Source organism: Aulostomus chinensis, chromosome 16 (assembly GCF_037954235.1).
Source record: "Aulostomus chinensis isolate RoL2024-O1b breed Wild chromosome 16, RoL_Achi_v1.0, whole genome shotgun sequence".
NCBI classification, from domain to species: Eukaryota; Metazoa; Chordata; class Actinopteri; order Syngnathiformes; family Aulostomidae; genus Aulostomus; species Aulostomus chinensis.
Window position 1 is genome coordinate 4672300 of NC_141335.1, and position 17334 is coordinate 4689633.

A 17334-nucleotide genomic window follows, 5' to 3' on the forward strand; every position below is an offset into this window, starting at 1 on the left:
GCAGCAGTGTATGTGTAAGCGTGTGAATTTGTTTTTAAACCGTGCATGCAGGAACTTAACATACTGCACTTTGATTTACTAGTCTCTCTCTCTCTCTCACACACACACACACACACACACACACCTGACAGGCTGCTCATGCATTTATAGATGAAAGAATGGTTTGAGGGGGGAACTGGTTGGCCTGAAGACATAATAATTGCTTGTGGATGGGATGTATAGATGAATGCTGCACTGCTTGTGGAGTGTTTGAACGTGTGAAATTCAAGAGGATATGGGAGGAATTTAAAATGTAGGCTGACTGACTAGAAAGAAAGCAAAGAATAAGAAAATAAAATTGAGAGATCAAGTGATTGAGGGAGAGGAAGTGAGAGGTAGAGGAAGTGAAAATTGCAGAGTGAAAAGAGCGGTGAGATATGGGGAAGAAAGAAATGAGGAATGACTGTAAAAAGACCCTCTGCACCGCTGGCCCCGTGCATGCCTGGAACGGGAATATATCAGGTTCTATTCTGCTGACTGCAGGTTCACTCCGGTCACTGAGTAGTTATTCCTCTGTGGTTAATTTTATTTAAAATCCATCCAGTTTATGCAAGGGAGTGAAAAGGGTGAACATCTGCTGCTTCCAGATAATCAGAGGTGGTAAAAGTACACATTTTCTTTACAGAAGTAGGGGCAGATGTTCCAGTAAGAGTAGAAGTACTAATTCTTTATTCTTATGTGTACTAACATTAAGCAACTACTTGCTCTGCCTGACTTTGTCCAAAACTTACTGAACCAATAAAGTTTTAAGACGACTGGAGGATTCTAACTGCGGCGGGGGTGCAGTGGTCCTCACTGTCGCCTCACAGCAAGAAGGATCCGGGTTGGAGCCCCGACTGGAACACGGGGTCTTTCTGTGTGAGTCTGCATGTTCTCCCTGTTCCTGCGTGGGTTCTCTCTGGTACTCCAGCTTCCTCCCACAGTCCAAAGGCATCAAGAGGGGACCAGGTTAATCCAGACTCTAAATAATTGACCGAAGGCGTGGCTGTGAGAGCCAATGGTTGTCTGTCTCTATGTGTTGGCCCTACGATGGACTGACGACCCATCCAGGGTGAACACCGCCTCTCGCCCAAAGGCTGCTGGAATAGGCACCACCCCCCGCGACCCTTCACAGGATAAGAGGTAGAAAATGGATGGATGGAAGGATGCTAACCTCAACTTCAACAGGCTGATCAGTTCTCCGTGATCGACTCTTGAGGACAGACATCCATCGTTGACTTTAATTTAATAACATGAAATAAAAACAAAATAAATTATGAGCGCTGAGAGTAAAAAGAGTAGATGTGTGTGATAAAAATGTAAAACTAGTAAGTACTTCACGTATCTCCCACCTCTGCAGATGATACAGAACCGATTTTTGATCAAATTACAAGCACAGACAAGGAACCAAACGTTTTCCTGGTTGTCGGCCGAGACTCTTTAAAGAGCGGTGAATCTCCTCAGCCAATTTAGCGTTGAGTTGCTCAGAGGAGGTGCAGCTGAACTGCAAAGACTCTTTGATATTTTGCATTAATTATTTTTAGCCCAGTCAGGAACAGTGAGTAAAGACTTTTTTTAGAAAGTGCGTTAAAAAAATCGCTGGAAAAAAAAGTTGGACTCAATGAGAAGCTGTTGAGGGTAAGCCAATGAATGACGGAGCCAACGCCAGAGATCAAGAGTCAAAAATCAATATCTAATTTTGCAAGCAAACATTCCCACAAACAGCGCCGGCACCTTGAGAGGTGATGCATTCTTTCTGCATTTGATAGAAAACTTGGTCATTTTCTTCGGAGCTCTCCAATCTCCCCAGATATAAAAATGGCTTGCTAGATGGATTCCAACTTCCCTTCATGCCTCTCTGACTGTTTGGCCTCATTCGACACTCTTAGCTGATAAAAAGTGTTTTGGTTAAAAGTGGCAATTAGAGAAAATCAGCAAGAGGGAAATATAAAGACTAGTCATTGTGTCCAGCGTGTCCAGCCTCCACTCGTACACACTCGTACTTTTTGATAATGAGAAGTGTTACCCACATAATAATGACTCACTGGTTACGTTTACATGCGCTGTTATTCCAAAAAAATGATACTATTCTAAATGTTATAAGGGTAATCTCAGCAGCACCTTCTGGTCAGGTCTGAATGCATCTGACATGTGGGCTGAGCTGATACTCGTCTGGTTTTAGGAGCATTACTCTGACATGAACGCAGCACATGTGGAATATGCTTCTGGAGGTTTGACAGGGTTTGACAGCCTTTTGAACCTCTAGTTTGCAGCTGCGTGGCGCTGAGCTGTAGCTGTGCAGCAGATCAAGGTGTGCTGACAAACGCCCCCCACCCCCACCCCCACCCCCACCCCCACCAGGACACACCCACAGTCACAACTCAATCACAACACAATGAAACCTTGAGAAGATGCCAGTACCTGTCACTTCTAAGCATAAACCTTTGAAGTCAGATGATGATCTTTTTTTCATTCTTTACCACAAGCTGGCTCACCGGATGAACGATACGTTTGATATGAAGAGTAACTGTATTCCATCCAGCTCTGTGAAACCTGTTACATCCATGCGTCAATCAATAAGCCTGAGAGACGCCTGCAGTGACAATCACACCCATCTTACTGCTCTTCATAGCCGTTTCTACACGTGTAGCATCACTGTTTCGCTTGCTTGCTCATTCATGGGGAATTACTGTGTATGTAGAATGGTTCTATACGGAATATCTGTTATGATTAGACAAAATATGTTCAGAAATATGAAAGAATATCTATATCTATCTATCTGTCTATCTGTCTATCTATCTATCTGTCTATCAGCTGAAATTGAAATAAGTGTGGAGCACAGTCTCAGCTCCTCAGGGACACAGTTCCAGTGTTTACAGGCAAGTGAACTAAATGCGGAGGAACAGAGCCCAGGGTATTGATGAAAACATGAGTGAAGCCATGAAGTTGTCATGTTCATGTTGAATGATTCATGGTGGTTTAATTATATGTAAAGGTTTGTGTGTGTGTGTGTGTGTGTGTGTGTGTGTGTCTGTCTGTCTTCCAGAGCTGTCTTCTGCCCTCCACTGATTGCAGCACACACGTCCAGTCACTCCTGTGTACGGGACATATTTGCTGTGGGGGGGTGATCTTGTTGCATGCAGAGACCAGAGAGTGCTACTCAACTTCTTTCAGCAGGGGCGGAGGAAGGAGTGGGGAGTGGGGAGTGTGTGTGTGTGTGTGTGTGTGTGTGTGTGTGTGTGGGGGGGGGGGGGTTCATTCAGGAGGAATTTTAGCCGCCGTCAGCATATCTGACAAGAATATCTCAGTAAAAGTGTAATGGATGAAACCCGTGTCTACAAAGTACAGTTTCTTACTTTAGCATAAATTGTCACATAAATTAAATTGATGTGCCAATTCAAAACCTAACTCTATGAATTGATGACTTTGTCACACTTCTCCTCGTGAGAATAATTTGAAGGCAAAAGCAATTTGTTTTGTGTAGCTTCCATAACGTCACATGCACGTCTCAGTCGCACAACTGGAGGGGTGATAGAGAGAACGATACACAAGGTGGATCAGTCCAATCACTGACTGTGTTCACGTGAGCAGTGGATTAAAAACATGAACATAAGGTCGCAGTTGGAATAAGTAATATTCAAATTAGGATGTGAGGTTTTCCTGATCTTGGTCTCATTATTGAAGTGTGTTGTAGACGTGTGAGCACATCACTCGCAAACTCCTACCACGTAGCAGGATGATGCTCAACTCGCCCGTCTTCACTCCGCCTCTGTTTCTCTTTTCCTTCTTTTTCATCCTCATTTACATGTCACCATCAAGATCCCCCTCCATCACTTTCTCCATCTTCTTTGAGTCTCCTTGTTCATCCTGCCTCATCAGCCCTCTCCACTTTCCTTTCCTTGGATTTTCTCTCCACCTCCGCATTCCCTCCATCCTTCTCTCTGGAGGAATAAACAGGTTCATCTATCACCTGCCCGGTTGCTTATGGATACAGGGATCTTAGACGGATTTTTTTTTTCAGGTGTTTTCACTGTAATTTGTCTCAAAACTTGACAGCTCAGCCACAAAACTCCAATAAACATCTAGAAAACAGACTGACATTAAGTCTAATATGCCCATTCTGTCAACAGGCAGAATGCTTTAAGTGCTGCTTGTGCTGTCAATGTGGAAAAAAGTGCTTAATGTATGAATCAGAACTGAGAGATGTAGGATTTATTGAAGCACTGGATATTATCCAATAGCAATACACTTGGGAGAATTAGAAAACCAAGTGCGCAACTTGACAACAACCAACCAGACACACTTCTGACATGCCTGATTATTCTCTTTCAATGTTTTATTACCAAAACCGTGCACCATAAACAGAATTCATGATCTTGAACGAAGCGAAGTGGGAGGCAAGGGGGTCGTAGCTTTTTTTTTTATTTTTTATTTTTTATATTTTTGGTCGGTTGGTTTGACTTGACGTTGCATTGCAGACCTGCAGTTAATGTCATTACCAATGTTCACTGCGATCTTTTCCTAACATTTAATGTCGAACCAAAAGCATGAATCTGACATATTTTATACGCCATAATCATATTTTTTCCCGAATGTAATGCACAGATATGAAAACAGGGACTCTCTCTGTTTCAAGTTGAATAACCTCCACAACAGAGATTATGGTACATTGTGTTCACATCAAACATGACGCAAAGCTGCACATGGACGAAGGCCGACACATTTCAGGATTGATGAGTTCGACCCAATAGTGCGTCCCTGTATGTGTGTAAATATTGACCCTCTAGTGCTGTTATTGAACTGTGTGCCTTTTGGTGTCCTAATTATGCTAATGACATCTACTGAAACCCCCCCCAAACCATCAATATCAGTGTCAGAAGCGAATATCAGCTCTTCTAATGTATGTCTTGGAGGGAATTTTGGAACGTGTCCTCTGCCAAGGATCCACCCTTTTAAAACAAAGAGGCCCATAAATCCAAATCTTGAGTTAGTCTGCAGTCTGAGTAAACATACATCCTTGCTTTACCAGCCTTAGCGAGGCAGAATCATAAAAAATGACTACTTTACGAAATTGGCCTTCGCATTCCTTGAACTTAGAACTAAGGAAACAACTACAACAGAAATAGAGAGCACACACCCTTATTGAGGTTCTTTCCAGTAAATGACTCTCAGCTTGCGGGGATATTGAGCCTTATGGGTACAATATATCTGGGTTTATTCATAGAGAAGTAAATTTATTCTGCTTTCAGTGGGACTTACACAACACAAAATCCCCCACACTAACAACAACAACAGCAGCAGCAGCAAGAGCAACCACTCCGTCACACAAACAATACAAAAGAATATCCAAGTCGGAACATGCTAAGTACACACCAATAATAGATGTATATGCGTACATGAGAATACAAATGAGATTCATAACGGAAGTGCTGTGGGCTCCTGTGCCAAATCTGCCTCCATGCAGACGTTCGTCTGGGGACCAGATGTATAAACACTGAGAAAACATGCACAGACATCCAGTCAGACATGAGCAGGCCATTCATAAGGAGCAGCCCGCAGTGAAAATTTATTATTTCCACATCGCATCAAGCACAAACAGTTTATGAGCGCAGGTTGGGGGTAAAGTAGGAGAAAATAACATGAAAAGGGAGAATTTGGGCTGTAATATTATCATTTGAACACACACGGTATGTCCTCAACAAGCAATGTCATTCTCTGACAGCTGTTTTTTTAAACTGTGATTTGATGAATTCCTCTAGCGCATTGTCCCATAACGTGATGAGGGAACGGTGAGCGGTTGTTCAGTCGTCATTGTGAGGGACATAAGCAGTCTGCTCCTAACGGCTGTGGAATGACAGAAATAACTGTGGAGGATATCATGCCATTGCATAAATGGAAGCGTGTGCTTGTCTATCCTCTGCCTCACACACTCTAATATTTTTGATGCACTCTTTAGCCTCGCACTTGAGGTCTGTTTCATCTCTGCCTGGGTCAGGTTCAGCGCCACCGCTGCTCTCATGTCAATTTCTCTGATCATTTTTCCATCCTCTCACACTGTGCTTACCCATGAATGAATGAATGAATGAATGAACAGCAGCAGTGATTCATGTAGAAACTAGCAGATCGGGGGAGTATCAAGCCTCCATTTACGGCTGTTAGCATAACTGGAAGTTAGACTCATGATGATTGAGATTTACTCTTCACATGCACGCAGAGATTTATGACCTGATGAAAAGCATCCTCACACGTACTTCTGTCCTTTGATCACCACCGTTCCTACATCAGCAGTAATGAAATCAGATGACGAGTCTAATGAGAGGACACGGAAACTGAATCAGTAGAGTCATTAATCTTGGTCCAATTCAATCTCAAGGTACATTTTGTAAACTACTTGTACTATACGGAGTCTAGTCTGACTCATTCGCAATGTGCAAACTCAAACTGTGTTCATATGTTGTTATTCATCTTGTCCCCGATGACTTCCTGTGATATGAAAGAACCAGACTTCCTCACCAACAGCTTCCAAGTGACGAATACGGCTGCAACCTTACAGGTTACAGAAAGGCTGTTAGAGCTGAGAACACCTGTGTCATTGCCAGGTTAGGTTCTTAATGGCAGCCCCCCCCCCCCCCCCACACACACACACACACACACACACTCAGATGCTTCAGCAATATCAGCTAAAACCTCTCAAGCATGTGATTTGGATCCAGATCCTATTAAATTACAAGTGACCTGCAAATGATAACAGGGTTCCCTCTGGTCAATACCTTATTGGAAACTGCCTTCAAGACTGCTGTGATAAAATCTCTTGAAGCAATACGATCCCTCATGATTACCAGCCTATTTCTAACTACCTACATCCTCTGAGCAAATGTTCCAAGGAGTGTTTTTTAATGAGCTTAAATGGTTAACTTCTTCCGTAATGACGACTGTGTCGGTCTGTAGATCTCATCACAGCTCAGACACACCCCCTCGGACCAAATCTGACTCTCACAGAGTGTCATATAGATTTGACACTGATGGTCACATTAAGTTGCTTGGGGGTTTGTTTCTGTAAAACGTGATTTAGTTATATTGAGGCTCAAGGACGTCGCTGAGGTCTGCTGCTGCACTCTGTGTGTGCCTCCATTAGGTAACATCATCAGTCAACGTGATGTTAATTTCTGGAGCTACGCAGATGATATCCAACTATAATTTTCTACTGAGCTAAAAAAAAAAAAAAAAAAAAAACCCAGACGGACCTTTGCTCCATGACCATCTGTTTGGTCACAAATCAGGAGACACATTTTAAAGCTGACTGAGGATGAAATACTTTTACTTGGACCAAAATCAAAGAGAGGTGTCCTTGTAGGCAAGCCTGGGAGCTTGGCTCCAAAATAAAATGTAAAAAAAAAAACAACAACAAACAAAAAAAGAAGCAAACTGTAGAGGTGAAATTTGGGACTTGCAAAAATCATTTTTAACAGGACAGGATGAAAATGTGTCGATATTTATTGTACTTTTTACCAGTCTTTGGAAAGAAAAAAAAATCTGTAAATATTTTTCATGTAAATGATAAAGAGATATTCAGATGATTTATCAGGACTCCATAACCAAACTTGTAGATGCGGATGATGCTCGTGCAGATCTGGCAGTGTTTCTGCCAGTGAAGGATGACACAGAGGAAACGAGGGTCAGGTTACATCATGGACAAGTCCCAAAAGTGTAGATCGGTCACTGCAGAAGAATCATGCAATGCAAATTTAAAAATATGCTAATTGAGGATATGCTAATCCTCTTGAAGCCTGCTGACTAGATCAGCAGTGTGTGTGTGTGAGTGTGTGAGTGTGTGTGTGTCAGATTTTAAAAACCTACAAGTATGTTCAGTTGGAAAAAAGAATGTCACTGAACACAACCAGTTCATTTCTGAGGGCTTGTTTCCACATCGTCTTGTCTGGCGTCCATCAATTGTGCCCCTTGCTGTTTTACACAAGGAACTGCATTTCTTTACAGATGGACATAAACGCCGCCTGCTAGCTAGCAGGCTCTCAGGTTAGGCTGTTAGGGCGAGGAAGAGGCGAATTTTGAGTAGCTTTCCCCATCAAGTTGTACGAATCTGCACATGAAGCAACACCGTGAACCAATAAATAACACACGTCAGCCTGTTAGCTTTTCCTAGCGCTCTTTTCCATTCAGTCTCTCTGAAATTCACCACAAGGTTCTGTTTTTTCCATGTGTATGGAGCATAGATGACCCCAAAGAGAAATGTAAGGAGGAGTGTCTCATAAGAAGGAGTGGCTGACTCATGTGAAGGGAAACGTGGGGTTCTACATGGAAGGACCTAGGCCTCCTCAGGAAGTGGGGCCTCCACGTTCACTGAAACAGGACTGAAACATTTCCTGAGGCTTCTCGGTGATGGAAATAGGGTTCGTTTTTGTTTTGTTTTTAGTCCACTACTACCATCTTGGTTCACTACTCCTGCCCCTCCTTAAAACACAAGTCAGTACTGGCATTAAACTGGGTGGAGGAATGGAGCTTGGGCCCAGGAGGAGGATCCGGCTTGAGGGGCAGAGTGCAGTTACTGCACTGCCAGTACAGGTAACACCTCCATCCTTGTCAGGAGACTTCTAGTAGTAAATTGCAGTTACTGAATGTGACAGTGTTCGTTTGTCCCTCTTTATGGGTCACCTTCTTTGTGTTTTTGTGTCTGTATACATGTGTTGCTGTAAATGGAACAACTCACCTTGCCAGTGAATCAGTTTAAACTGAATTGAATTTCAATAAACTTTAATCTATAACACCCCTGTAGAAACCCAAGGATATTTTACAAGGTAGCAGCTAGTTGTACTGATGAGAGATGGAAAGAAGGGAAAGAAAGATACTGTAGTACAAGAAAAAGAGAGTACATAAAAAAGAGTCAGTGAAATTTTATAATCACTGCTTTGTGTGTATGAAATAAATGTAGTACTTTTCATCTGTGTGTGTGTGTGCATGTGCGTGTGTGTGTGTGTGTTGCCAAAGCTGGTTAGATTTATATAATAAAGTCACACTAATCTGATACCGTTGGAAAAAAGGGGGGAAAAAAAGAGCGAAAGGAAGGGAAGAAGAGTGAGAGAGTAATAACACCTATCAGAAAGCATTAGGAGCACAGAGACCAGTAATTGGAGCTGTAAAGTGTGACTCATCAACAGCTACACACACACACACACAAACTTGTACTCTAAGTAACTCACACACCTTTTATTCACGCAATGTACTTTTTCAGATCCTTGGACTTGTCTTCACATCTTTTCCTCCTGTCTGATGTACACACACACACACACACACACACACACACACACACACACACACATTCTCTCCCTCCTGGGTTGGCATTCACGTGAGAGCTCCTTCCTGCGCTGTTCCCCACCTGCTGCATTACGCATCACAATACTGAGCGAGACATCATTCAACCTTTCTGAGTGAGAAACACTTCAACCGAAAGTGTGTGTCCTTTCAGCATCACCCAGACTGTCCCCACTGTGGATGTGCATCGTCTTCACGTACAGGTGGCAGTCAGTTGTGCACCATAGGAGAGATGCAGCCGTAATTTGAGTCCATGATCTAGAAACTAAAGTAGCATTGCTGTTGTTGTGTCAAATGTGGGTAAAATTTTTAAAAAAGGTTGTTATTCTAAAAATACAGCTGCCTCTGATTACTCAGCTTCTTACCAAAAACATGGATCAAGAGACATCCCCTCCCCTGAGGTGTTCAGGCAATGTGGTATTAGAAATACCACATTGCTTGCTGATCTCCAGAAGTGAAATGTTCGTTAACGTGTATGAACATCAGCTATTTTTTACTCATTGGCAAAAAATCTTTGTTTGGTGGCCAAAACTTCTGGAAGATGTGGGCCCACAAGTTAGGAAGGCGTAGAAGCACGATGGGAGTGGCCGAGGGAACGGCGGCTGGTTGATTAGAATGAAGTCGACCGTAGCCTCAAGGTCAGCAAACTCAGTAAATTCCATTAGCTGTCGGAATGTTTCCAGCATGTCGCTCGCTTATAGTGAATTCATGTCTGGATACAAGCAGATTCATATCTTTGTAAGTCAGTCCAACATTAAATTAAAATGAAATTGCACAAATCATATACTTTTTTTTTTTTTTTTGCAGAAGCTGATTTACAGTAGGAATCCCAATGAATGGGGATTTGAGTCTGGCAGCCTGCCCACCCGAAGTCATCAGTCAACACAAGAGAGCTCAGGCATTCGACCGCAGGCACAAGAGGAAGGGAAAAACCTTTTAGAGCGCAAGGACACTTTTATTCCTTTATTCAAAGCTGAAATGTACATTGACACATTGTGCCATAATCACTGGCCATACAAACATATTTTGTGAGATTTCAAGCCAACACAAAACTTGTACCTGTGTAGCTAAAACGCTCAAATTTGAAAGGAAACAAAGTGCAACAGATGCAGACTGACAAAAAGTTAAACCCTGATGATTATTGCCATGATATTCTAATGCAGACAAGTTATTATAACTGCCATTCAGCCTCAATGTAGCCATCTGTTGTTATGTCTGCTGCTAGTTTTTTTATTCCTGGTGAAGGCTGTGATGGAGGTCTTGTTGTTGCTGCTGTGTTTCTGTAATACTCAGCTTTAGACCGTCATCTGGTCGATCCCGTTGCTGCATCTCCTTCGGTTCTCTCCTTTCAACTGTATTTTCTCTATTTACTCCGTCAATACCGTCGTTAGGTTTCACTCCATCGCTTTGTCCTTTCCCCTTCCTTTTCATGCATGCCGCTTCAGTTCTTAGCATTCTTAGGTTTTCACCAGCCACGGTGAAGTAGTTCTCCAGCTCTGCTACAGGTCCCTTCTCAGAGAACAGATAGTCCAGGTAAGCCAGGGCGTACTGATCTGAGGTGACCAGGTCCGGGTTAAAGGAGGCGGAAGATGCAGCAGCGCTGTCAAGCCTGGACTCTCCTCTTCTCCCTGTTTAGTTCAGCTCAGTTTAGTTAAATGCAAATGGACTCAGACAGGAATAAGCAGCTGTCAACAGGAAGGTGTACCTGTCTCTGCTTCCATGGCGGCTAAAGTGATGGTTGCGCTCTTTCCCGTCTCCCTGTCTGTCACTGTGAGTCCTGTCATGGATCCTTCATCTAGCACCTCGTTGGTGGGGTCACATGATGGTTGAAGGCCTCCTCGACATTTCACAACACACACGGTGTTTGACTTATACCGCCTGAGATGAAGCGATGGTGTTGTGACAGGATGGGAGAGGAGAACAGGTCAGTCTATCAATCAGTTTACTAAGTGATCCTTTATTTGTGTGTGTTTGTGTGACTCATGTTCCCCTGAACCTACAGAATGCATTTTCAGGAGTTTAAACAAAGTCTTGTATTCCTCCATTGCTAAATTACAGAGGTGAGTGGTGTAATTGAAGCGGTTGAAAATCTGGCTGAGGGTCTATGACTGTACAAAAAAACCAAAACATTACATCATCTCTATATAAACTAAAAATTCAACTTTAAACATTACATTTCAAAACATCACTCGGATGAAGGGCATTAAGTCATGATTTAAAAAGCGGCACTTTTGCAACTAGGCAGAGAAAAATCAAAATAGAAAAACTTCGAATGATTTTAAGTTGTAAAAGTCGTGTTGAAACAAAAGAAGTTTAGCCCTGTTAGCGACATACAAATGTTTCACGCGCTAACATTTCTATCACGTGGATTGGTAAGAGAGGCTGTTATGGACCGATAACCACATTTGTGATTAAAAACCTCCTTCACTGTTGTTTGATTTTACCTGTACACAGGTACGATGTGAGCGAGGTCCTCCGTGTACTGCTGCAACGCCGCCCTTGCTGCCAGGGGCTCCGTCCGGCCCTCGAGGGCAGCCAGGTGAACCAACATCTGGGTGTGAAATGCTGCTCCACTGGCCCAGTGCCTCAAAGACCTGAGGAGCAAACCAGTCTGAAGCCACTCCACGTTTCATCATACTTCTTACTTCCTGCCGTACAGTTTTACAACCTTGGTTCAATCCTCCAGAATGACGCTTTTTTTTTTTTTATAACCTTTTCATCCACTTGGCTCTTTAGTACGAGTATATTTACAGTACTTCTCAGTGCAACCCTCTCTGCTTTACTCTGCTCTGCCAATTGATGCTCCATCCAAACCATCCACTTTTCTACCTCCTTGCACTTAAAGCCCTTTACAGAGGTGCGTGATCCACCTACTCACACGCTGATGGTGGAGGCCACCGCACAAGGCGCCAAACTGCTCATCAGGAGCAATGAGGGGTTCGGTGCTTGCTTCCACCTCCTCAGCCATACCACATGATTGTAATTCAACCGTTAAGTGACGCTGTCTTAAACTTACCTGTCCTGTATCACCTCACCTGGAGTCACAGTCTCCCCCGATCAGGCAAGTCTTCAGCTGGGTGAGGGTAAAGCTAAACTGGGCCTCTAGTCTGACAGAGTCCTGGATCAATCGAGTTTTATCGCTCAAGTGGATCCTGCAGCGCTTCAAGTACTCTTCCATTACTTCCTGCAGCTCCCAGACTCTCTGTGGGAGGTACAAATTCATAAACCTTCTCTTAAAACTACAGTGCGTCACATTTTCAATTACACATTCCCAGAATACTCATTAAGCTCGTAGCAGACAGCTAAATCTATCCGCCTTTCACAAAACCATTTAACCACATTCTCACAGCGGCAACAGCAGCAGCGTTACGGGCTATGGCAGCGCCGGTGATGTCACGCTCCACAATCACAGTGTAAATTTGATCTGACCGTACTAAACGTTCTTCTTCTACTTCATTAATTTGCCCTCTAGCACTGCCAATACTATTCACCGCTGCCGATCACTCAGAAACCTTACCTGGCATGATGACGAGCCCACCGACTTCCCTTTCACAGCTGATGGCTGTTTGGACGATGTGTAGGCCATATCCATCACCATAGTAACCACTGATCCCAGCAGGCCCGCCAGACGGGGCTCATCTGAGAATGATGATAATCGGCCTATCAGGTCCCTCAAGTAGGTGGGCGCCCTGTTTCCAAAGTCAACCTGCAACTGAAGAAGGACACGCTGAAGATGCATGAATTGCTGACAAAACTTCAGCGTAGCGTTTCTGACCATCTGTTTCAATACCGGGAAGAGAGCGGATTACATCCCTCTATTCCAGAAAACACGTTAGAATTTCATTTTGTGATTATCTCCATCACTGTATTGAGATGTCGCTTCTTCACAATCCCTGGCTGAACTACATTTCTAATACAGTCATTTTGCATATTGCACTTTCGTAACAAGGCTCCAGGCAGCATCACCTCTCTCTTCTGTTCATCTGCAATTCATGACTGATGGAGTTTCAGGGTGAAATATATGAGCAAATCGCCCTCTTATGAAAGAACAGGGTTTTTTTGGGGGGGGGGAGGGTTCTTTTTGTCTGCGTAAACTTTCTTAAAATCTCATTAACCTTTTGCAGTTGTTCCCTTAGGCAGGCCCCAGAGTCAGCATCTTCATCATGACTTGCGAGGAGGAGAGGATGCACGACACCGAGGTTGGGTACAGCACCGCCCTCCAGCATGGCACGGTAGAGCAGAGAGCCAACTGCATCCTTTAGATGAGAAAACTCTTCTTCTGATGAAAACAGCTGGCCCATGATAATGGGTATGAGTGGGAATCAGGAAATACTCCTCGATTACAGCTGCATCTAAAGAGAAAAACGACAACCAGGTGGAAAATAAGGTACAAATCCAACATTGTATTTATGCCAATAACACATCATGAACTATGATCATACCGATTACAGGTCATGTACATGCTTCTCTTTCTATTTTCATTCCTCTGAGTTCTATGATATTCTAAAATTACTTCTGAATATCTGTGGAACAGCCTAAAACTAATGTGAACCCTCACAAATACATATTTAATCCAGTTAATGAACAGACGTCAACAAAATAGCACTCCTCTATTCCCAATTTAACACAGTGCAGCATTCCAGTTGTTTCATTCTTACTGCAGTGGGTGGTATGTGTTGTTGTGGTATGGTTGTGGTCAGCCCTCATTTCCCTCTTCCTCCTCCGTCCCTCCGCCTGCCTGCAGAGGAGAGTTGAACCAAGACAACACAGGAGCAGAATGGAGCTGAGCAGTAAAGCGAGAGCTCCCCCTAGCTGCCACTACAGGACCTGCATCAGCTGCTGAGCGGGCGTTAGCTAACCGATCATCCAGTCTGTTTGGGGTTACAGTGCTATATTGCCTTCAGGCAGTAGTATAACGTGTTACTAATAGAAATTTTGGCATTAGTATTCCAGTAGTCCATTACCAATTAAAATTTACCTTCTTGTTATTCATCATGGCTTTAAATGCAATGAAATAACCGATTTACTTAAAGTAAAAAGCTCAGGGCTGCTGACAACTGCGCAGTTCTCATTCCGATCAGGTGAATATGTTCTTCTCAGAAGCTTAATAAAGCAGCCTGGAGCTTCAGGGACTTCTGGAGTCTTTGCATATTAACTGTGCAATGACTCTGAATCCTTTTTCCAAAAAAAAAATATAATCCAATTTCCGGCAGAGTAAGACCCCTGATGCTCTCACCCAATCAGAGCTTCACAGGAACCCAGCTCAAGCAGTGAGGTATCCTGGGTACTGGAGTTTGGTACTAATTCGTTTTCAGAAGCAGCACTACTTTGCACATCCCTTAAATGTTACCGCTGCATGTTTATATACAGTACATAAACACACACATACAACATGTACATGCAGGAAAAATAAAGAAATACTATATTTATGCACATAAATCTGTCCAGTTGAACACTACCCATGAAAGAATACAATGTGCTTCATTTTTAATACTTTTGCAGTAATATTTGGTGAAAGTAGCACAAAAGTAGTATAATTGATAGTTATCACTGCACACAGACAGTAATGGTGTAGTAAAGTAACACGTTACTTTCAAATGAAACCAGCAGAATCTAATATGTTACACTGCCTGCCACTGCTGTTGTTTGTGCATGTGGAGTCAATCCTCTGAGAACAGATTAATTCTTCATTCAGATTCTTATGAAATGATCTTTAAATGAATGCATAATATTGAGATTCAATTAATCCTCCTGTCTGTGGGGAACCAGCGCTTCAATTTAAGTCCCTGCCCAAAATCCATTCTCCTTTAGAGAGTGAGAGCCAGTCAGTCACGGAGGACAGCATTGTGCAATTTGTGCAAATCATGATTTCTAGCAGGGTCATTAAGCAATCTTCTTACAGACATATTTTAAAAGCTGAGCCGTGAGGCCATTGCAGAAATACCAAAAAACTAGAACTCAGTCACCTGAGTCTGGCTTCAACATCGTTAATCCACATATTGCCAGGTTTTGATCTCTATTAGTCTATTTCTCCTTCCATGAGAACTGTGCAGTGGATACATTTTAACATAAATGGGATTGAAATTGGTCATAATTGAAGGGTGTGGTCTCTGTAAGGAAAGTATCAGTGGTCTCACTGTTGCAGTCCAGCCAAATAATAAAAAAAAGAACAATAAACAAGTCTGAGAGCGAAACCATCTGATCAAAATACCCTTGAAAGAGCCATAATTCTCATCTCTATAGGGGACCCAGAGGTCCTTGGGAATGAAAGTAACTCAGCAAACTCTTTATGGCTGTGTTAAACACTGATAAATAGGCCAAGGGCTTTCAAGCTTTTTATTTAGCTAAATGGAACAGCGGCCTTGCTGCTGCTATGATGTTGACTTTTTACTTGATAAAATATGGGGCAGGGGGATTTGGGATTTTATGTAGCGTGAGAGATGTTCTTTCTTAACTGGGACAAGGGCCTTTGTACTGTCAGGCGTCAGAGGTTTGTGAATTAGAGCTACATCAAATACCCCACACACTGTTGAGGTAACTGTAAACTCAGGTTAATGTTAATGATTCGGTTAATTATTATCCCGGCCACGGAGGTTATGTTTCAGTGCTGCTGTCTGTATGTGTGCAGGATTGCTGCCAGGGTCATTTTGGTGGGGGGCTGGGAAAAAAACTGTTCATTTTTCAAAGCAAATGTGAATTACAGGGCTGATACATAAATAATTTCTCGCTTTCATTAACTTTTAAGCATCAGCAGGTGATTCTTGGACCTCAAAACCATCTAAAGTGCTCTATTGTGCAACGATGTATAAAAAGTCCTGACCTGAATCTGGCCTTACTTACCTCTCCATGAAGTTTTCTGAAAATCTGTGCAATATAGTTTTTCCATAATGCTTTTCTCAAACTTTTCTTTAAATGAACACTCATAGTGGTAGTAATATGAATTATTGAGTTGAATGTAATAAATTTAATAACAAAATAAAACCCTGAGTATCTGAGAGTGTTATTTTTATGACTAATCGTAAAAGAGAATATGGATCTTGCACTCACTTGGACGTGTCACAGATGATATGTTGGTATTTAGGAAGTGAAGTGAGTGAACCTTTAAATTGAACATACCTAGTCTATTACAAATCACACACACACACACACACACACACACACACACACACACACACCGACGCTCCTTCCCAGATGTCATTTTCTCCTCTTACTCCATCTCGTGATACACCCTCCCTGTTTCCTCTGTTATTGTTGCGTTTGATTGCTTCTGTCAGTTTGATGCCGTGTTTACTGGCTGAGCTCTGCTGGGTCAGAAAAATCTTTCTTTAACACACACACACACACACACACACACACTCACACTCCCTCTCTCTCTTGACACGGAGGCTTGGGCCTGTTGACACACTTGACACTCGTCTAAGAGCAATGAATATTTAAATTTACTTATGTCACAAACACGTGCAGAGTCAGCACTCAGAAATGGGCAAAGATGCACACGAGGCTAAAAAGACAGCAGATGGACTAAACTAACTGGCTCACTTACAGTAAAACCAACGCTAAGCTTAGCGCTTAAAACCAAGTCTTCACCCTTGAACTGCCATTTGAAGTGAGAATTTGGAGCAAACAAAACTCCTTCAATTTCTGAAATTGGTCCTCACAAAGATAGCTGTTCAAACACACATTTACACCCAGAGATGCCCATATGTGCACGCGCGCACACACACACATACACACGCACACACACTTTCCAAAACAACAGCCTGCACACGTGCACTCTCCTGCTGCAGTGCATTTACCCTGGAGGAGAAAGAAACGTACGTTCATAAATGCTGCAGCAGAAATAAGTGCTTCCACTGAATTCTCACGTCTCCTGTCAGAGTCATCCTGTCTCTCCCTCTGTCCTTCACTCTGTCCGACACTTTTTAATCTCCTTTTTTTGCTCCTGCTGACATTTTAATGACCCCAAACATATTTAATCCCTTCAGTTTA

The 17334-nt window shown here is 42.8% G+C and overlaps 1 protein-coding gene across 3 annotated transcripts; it reads right to left on the bottom strand.

The window, feature by feature from the left end:
• Positions 1-10291: 10291 nt before the first annotated feature.
• LOC147247234 (uncharacterized) lies at positions 10292-14226 on the bottom strand. Of its 3 annotated transcripts, none has more exons than XM_086180382.1 (7): positions 14004-14226; positions 13461-13697; positions 12863-13051; positions 12381-12547; positions 11790-11939; positions 11051-11223; positions 10292-10973 (listed from the first exon to the last, which is right to left on the bottom strand). In XM_086180382.1, the coding sequence occupies exons 2-7, from the start codon at positions 13644-13646 to the stop codon at positions 10576-10578; spliced, it is 1263 nt and encodes a 420-aa protein (XP_086036508.1). In that variant the 5' UTR covers positions 13647-13697; positions 14004-14226; the 3' UTR covers positions 10292-10575. The 3 variants fall into 3 exon arrangements, with proteins under 3 accessions (XP_086036508.1, XP_086036506.1, XP_086036507.1); XM_086180380.1 differs by having other exon boundaries at positions 12863-13057; positions 14004-14184; XM_086180381.1 differs by lacking the exon at positions 14004-14226 and adding an exon at positions 13788-13997 and having other exon boundaries at positions 12863-13057.
• Between the last annotated feature and the right edge of the window lie 3108 nt (positions 14227-17334).

What these genes read in the sequence shown, in the direction of transcription:
- LOC147247234 (XM_086180380.1), bottom strand. Translation starts at nt 13,646, where the DNA reads ATGGGCCAGCTGTTTTCATCAGAAGAAGAGTTTTCTCATCTAAAGGAT. An exon ending in GGGGGAGACTGTGACTCCAG is followed by an intron (nt 11,940 to 12,380) that starts GTGAGGTGATAC and finishes TTTGCTCCTCAG; the next exon opens with GTCTTTGAGGCACTGGGCCA. An exon ending in CGCCATGGAAGCAGAGACAG is followed by an intron (nt 10,974 to 11,050) that starts GTACACCTTCCT and finishes TGAACTAAACAG; the next exon opens with GGAGAAGAGGAGAGTCCAGG.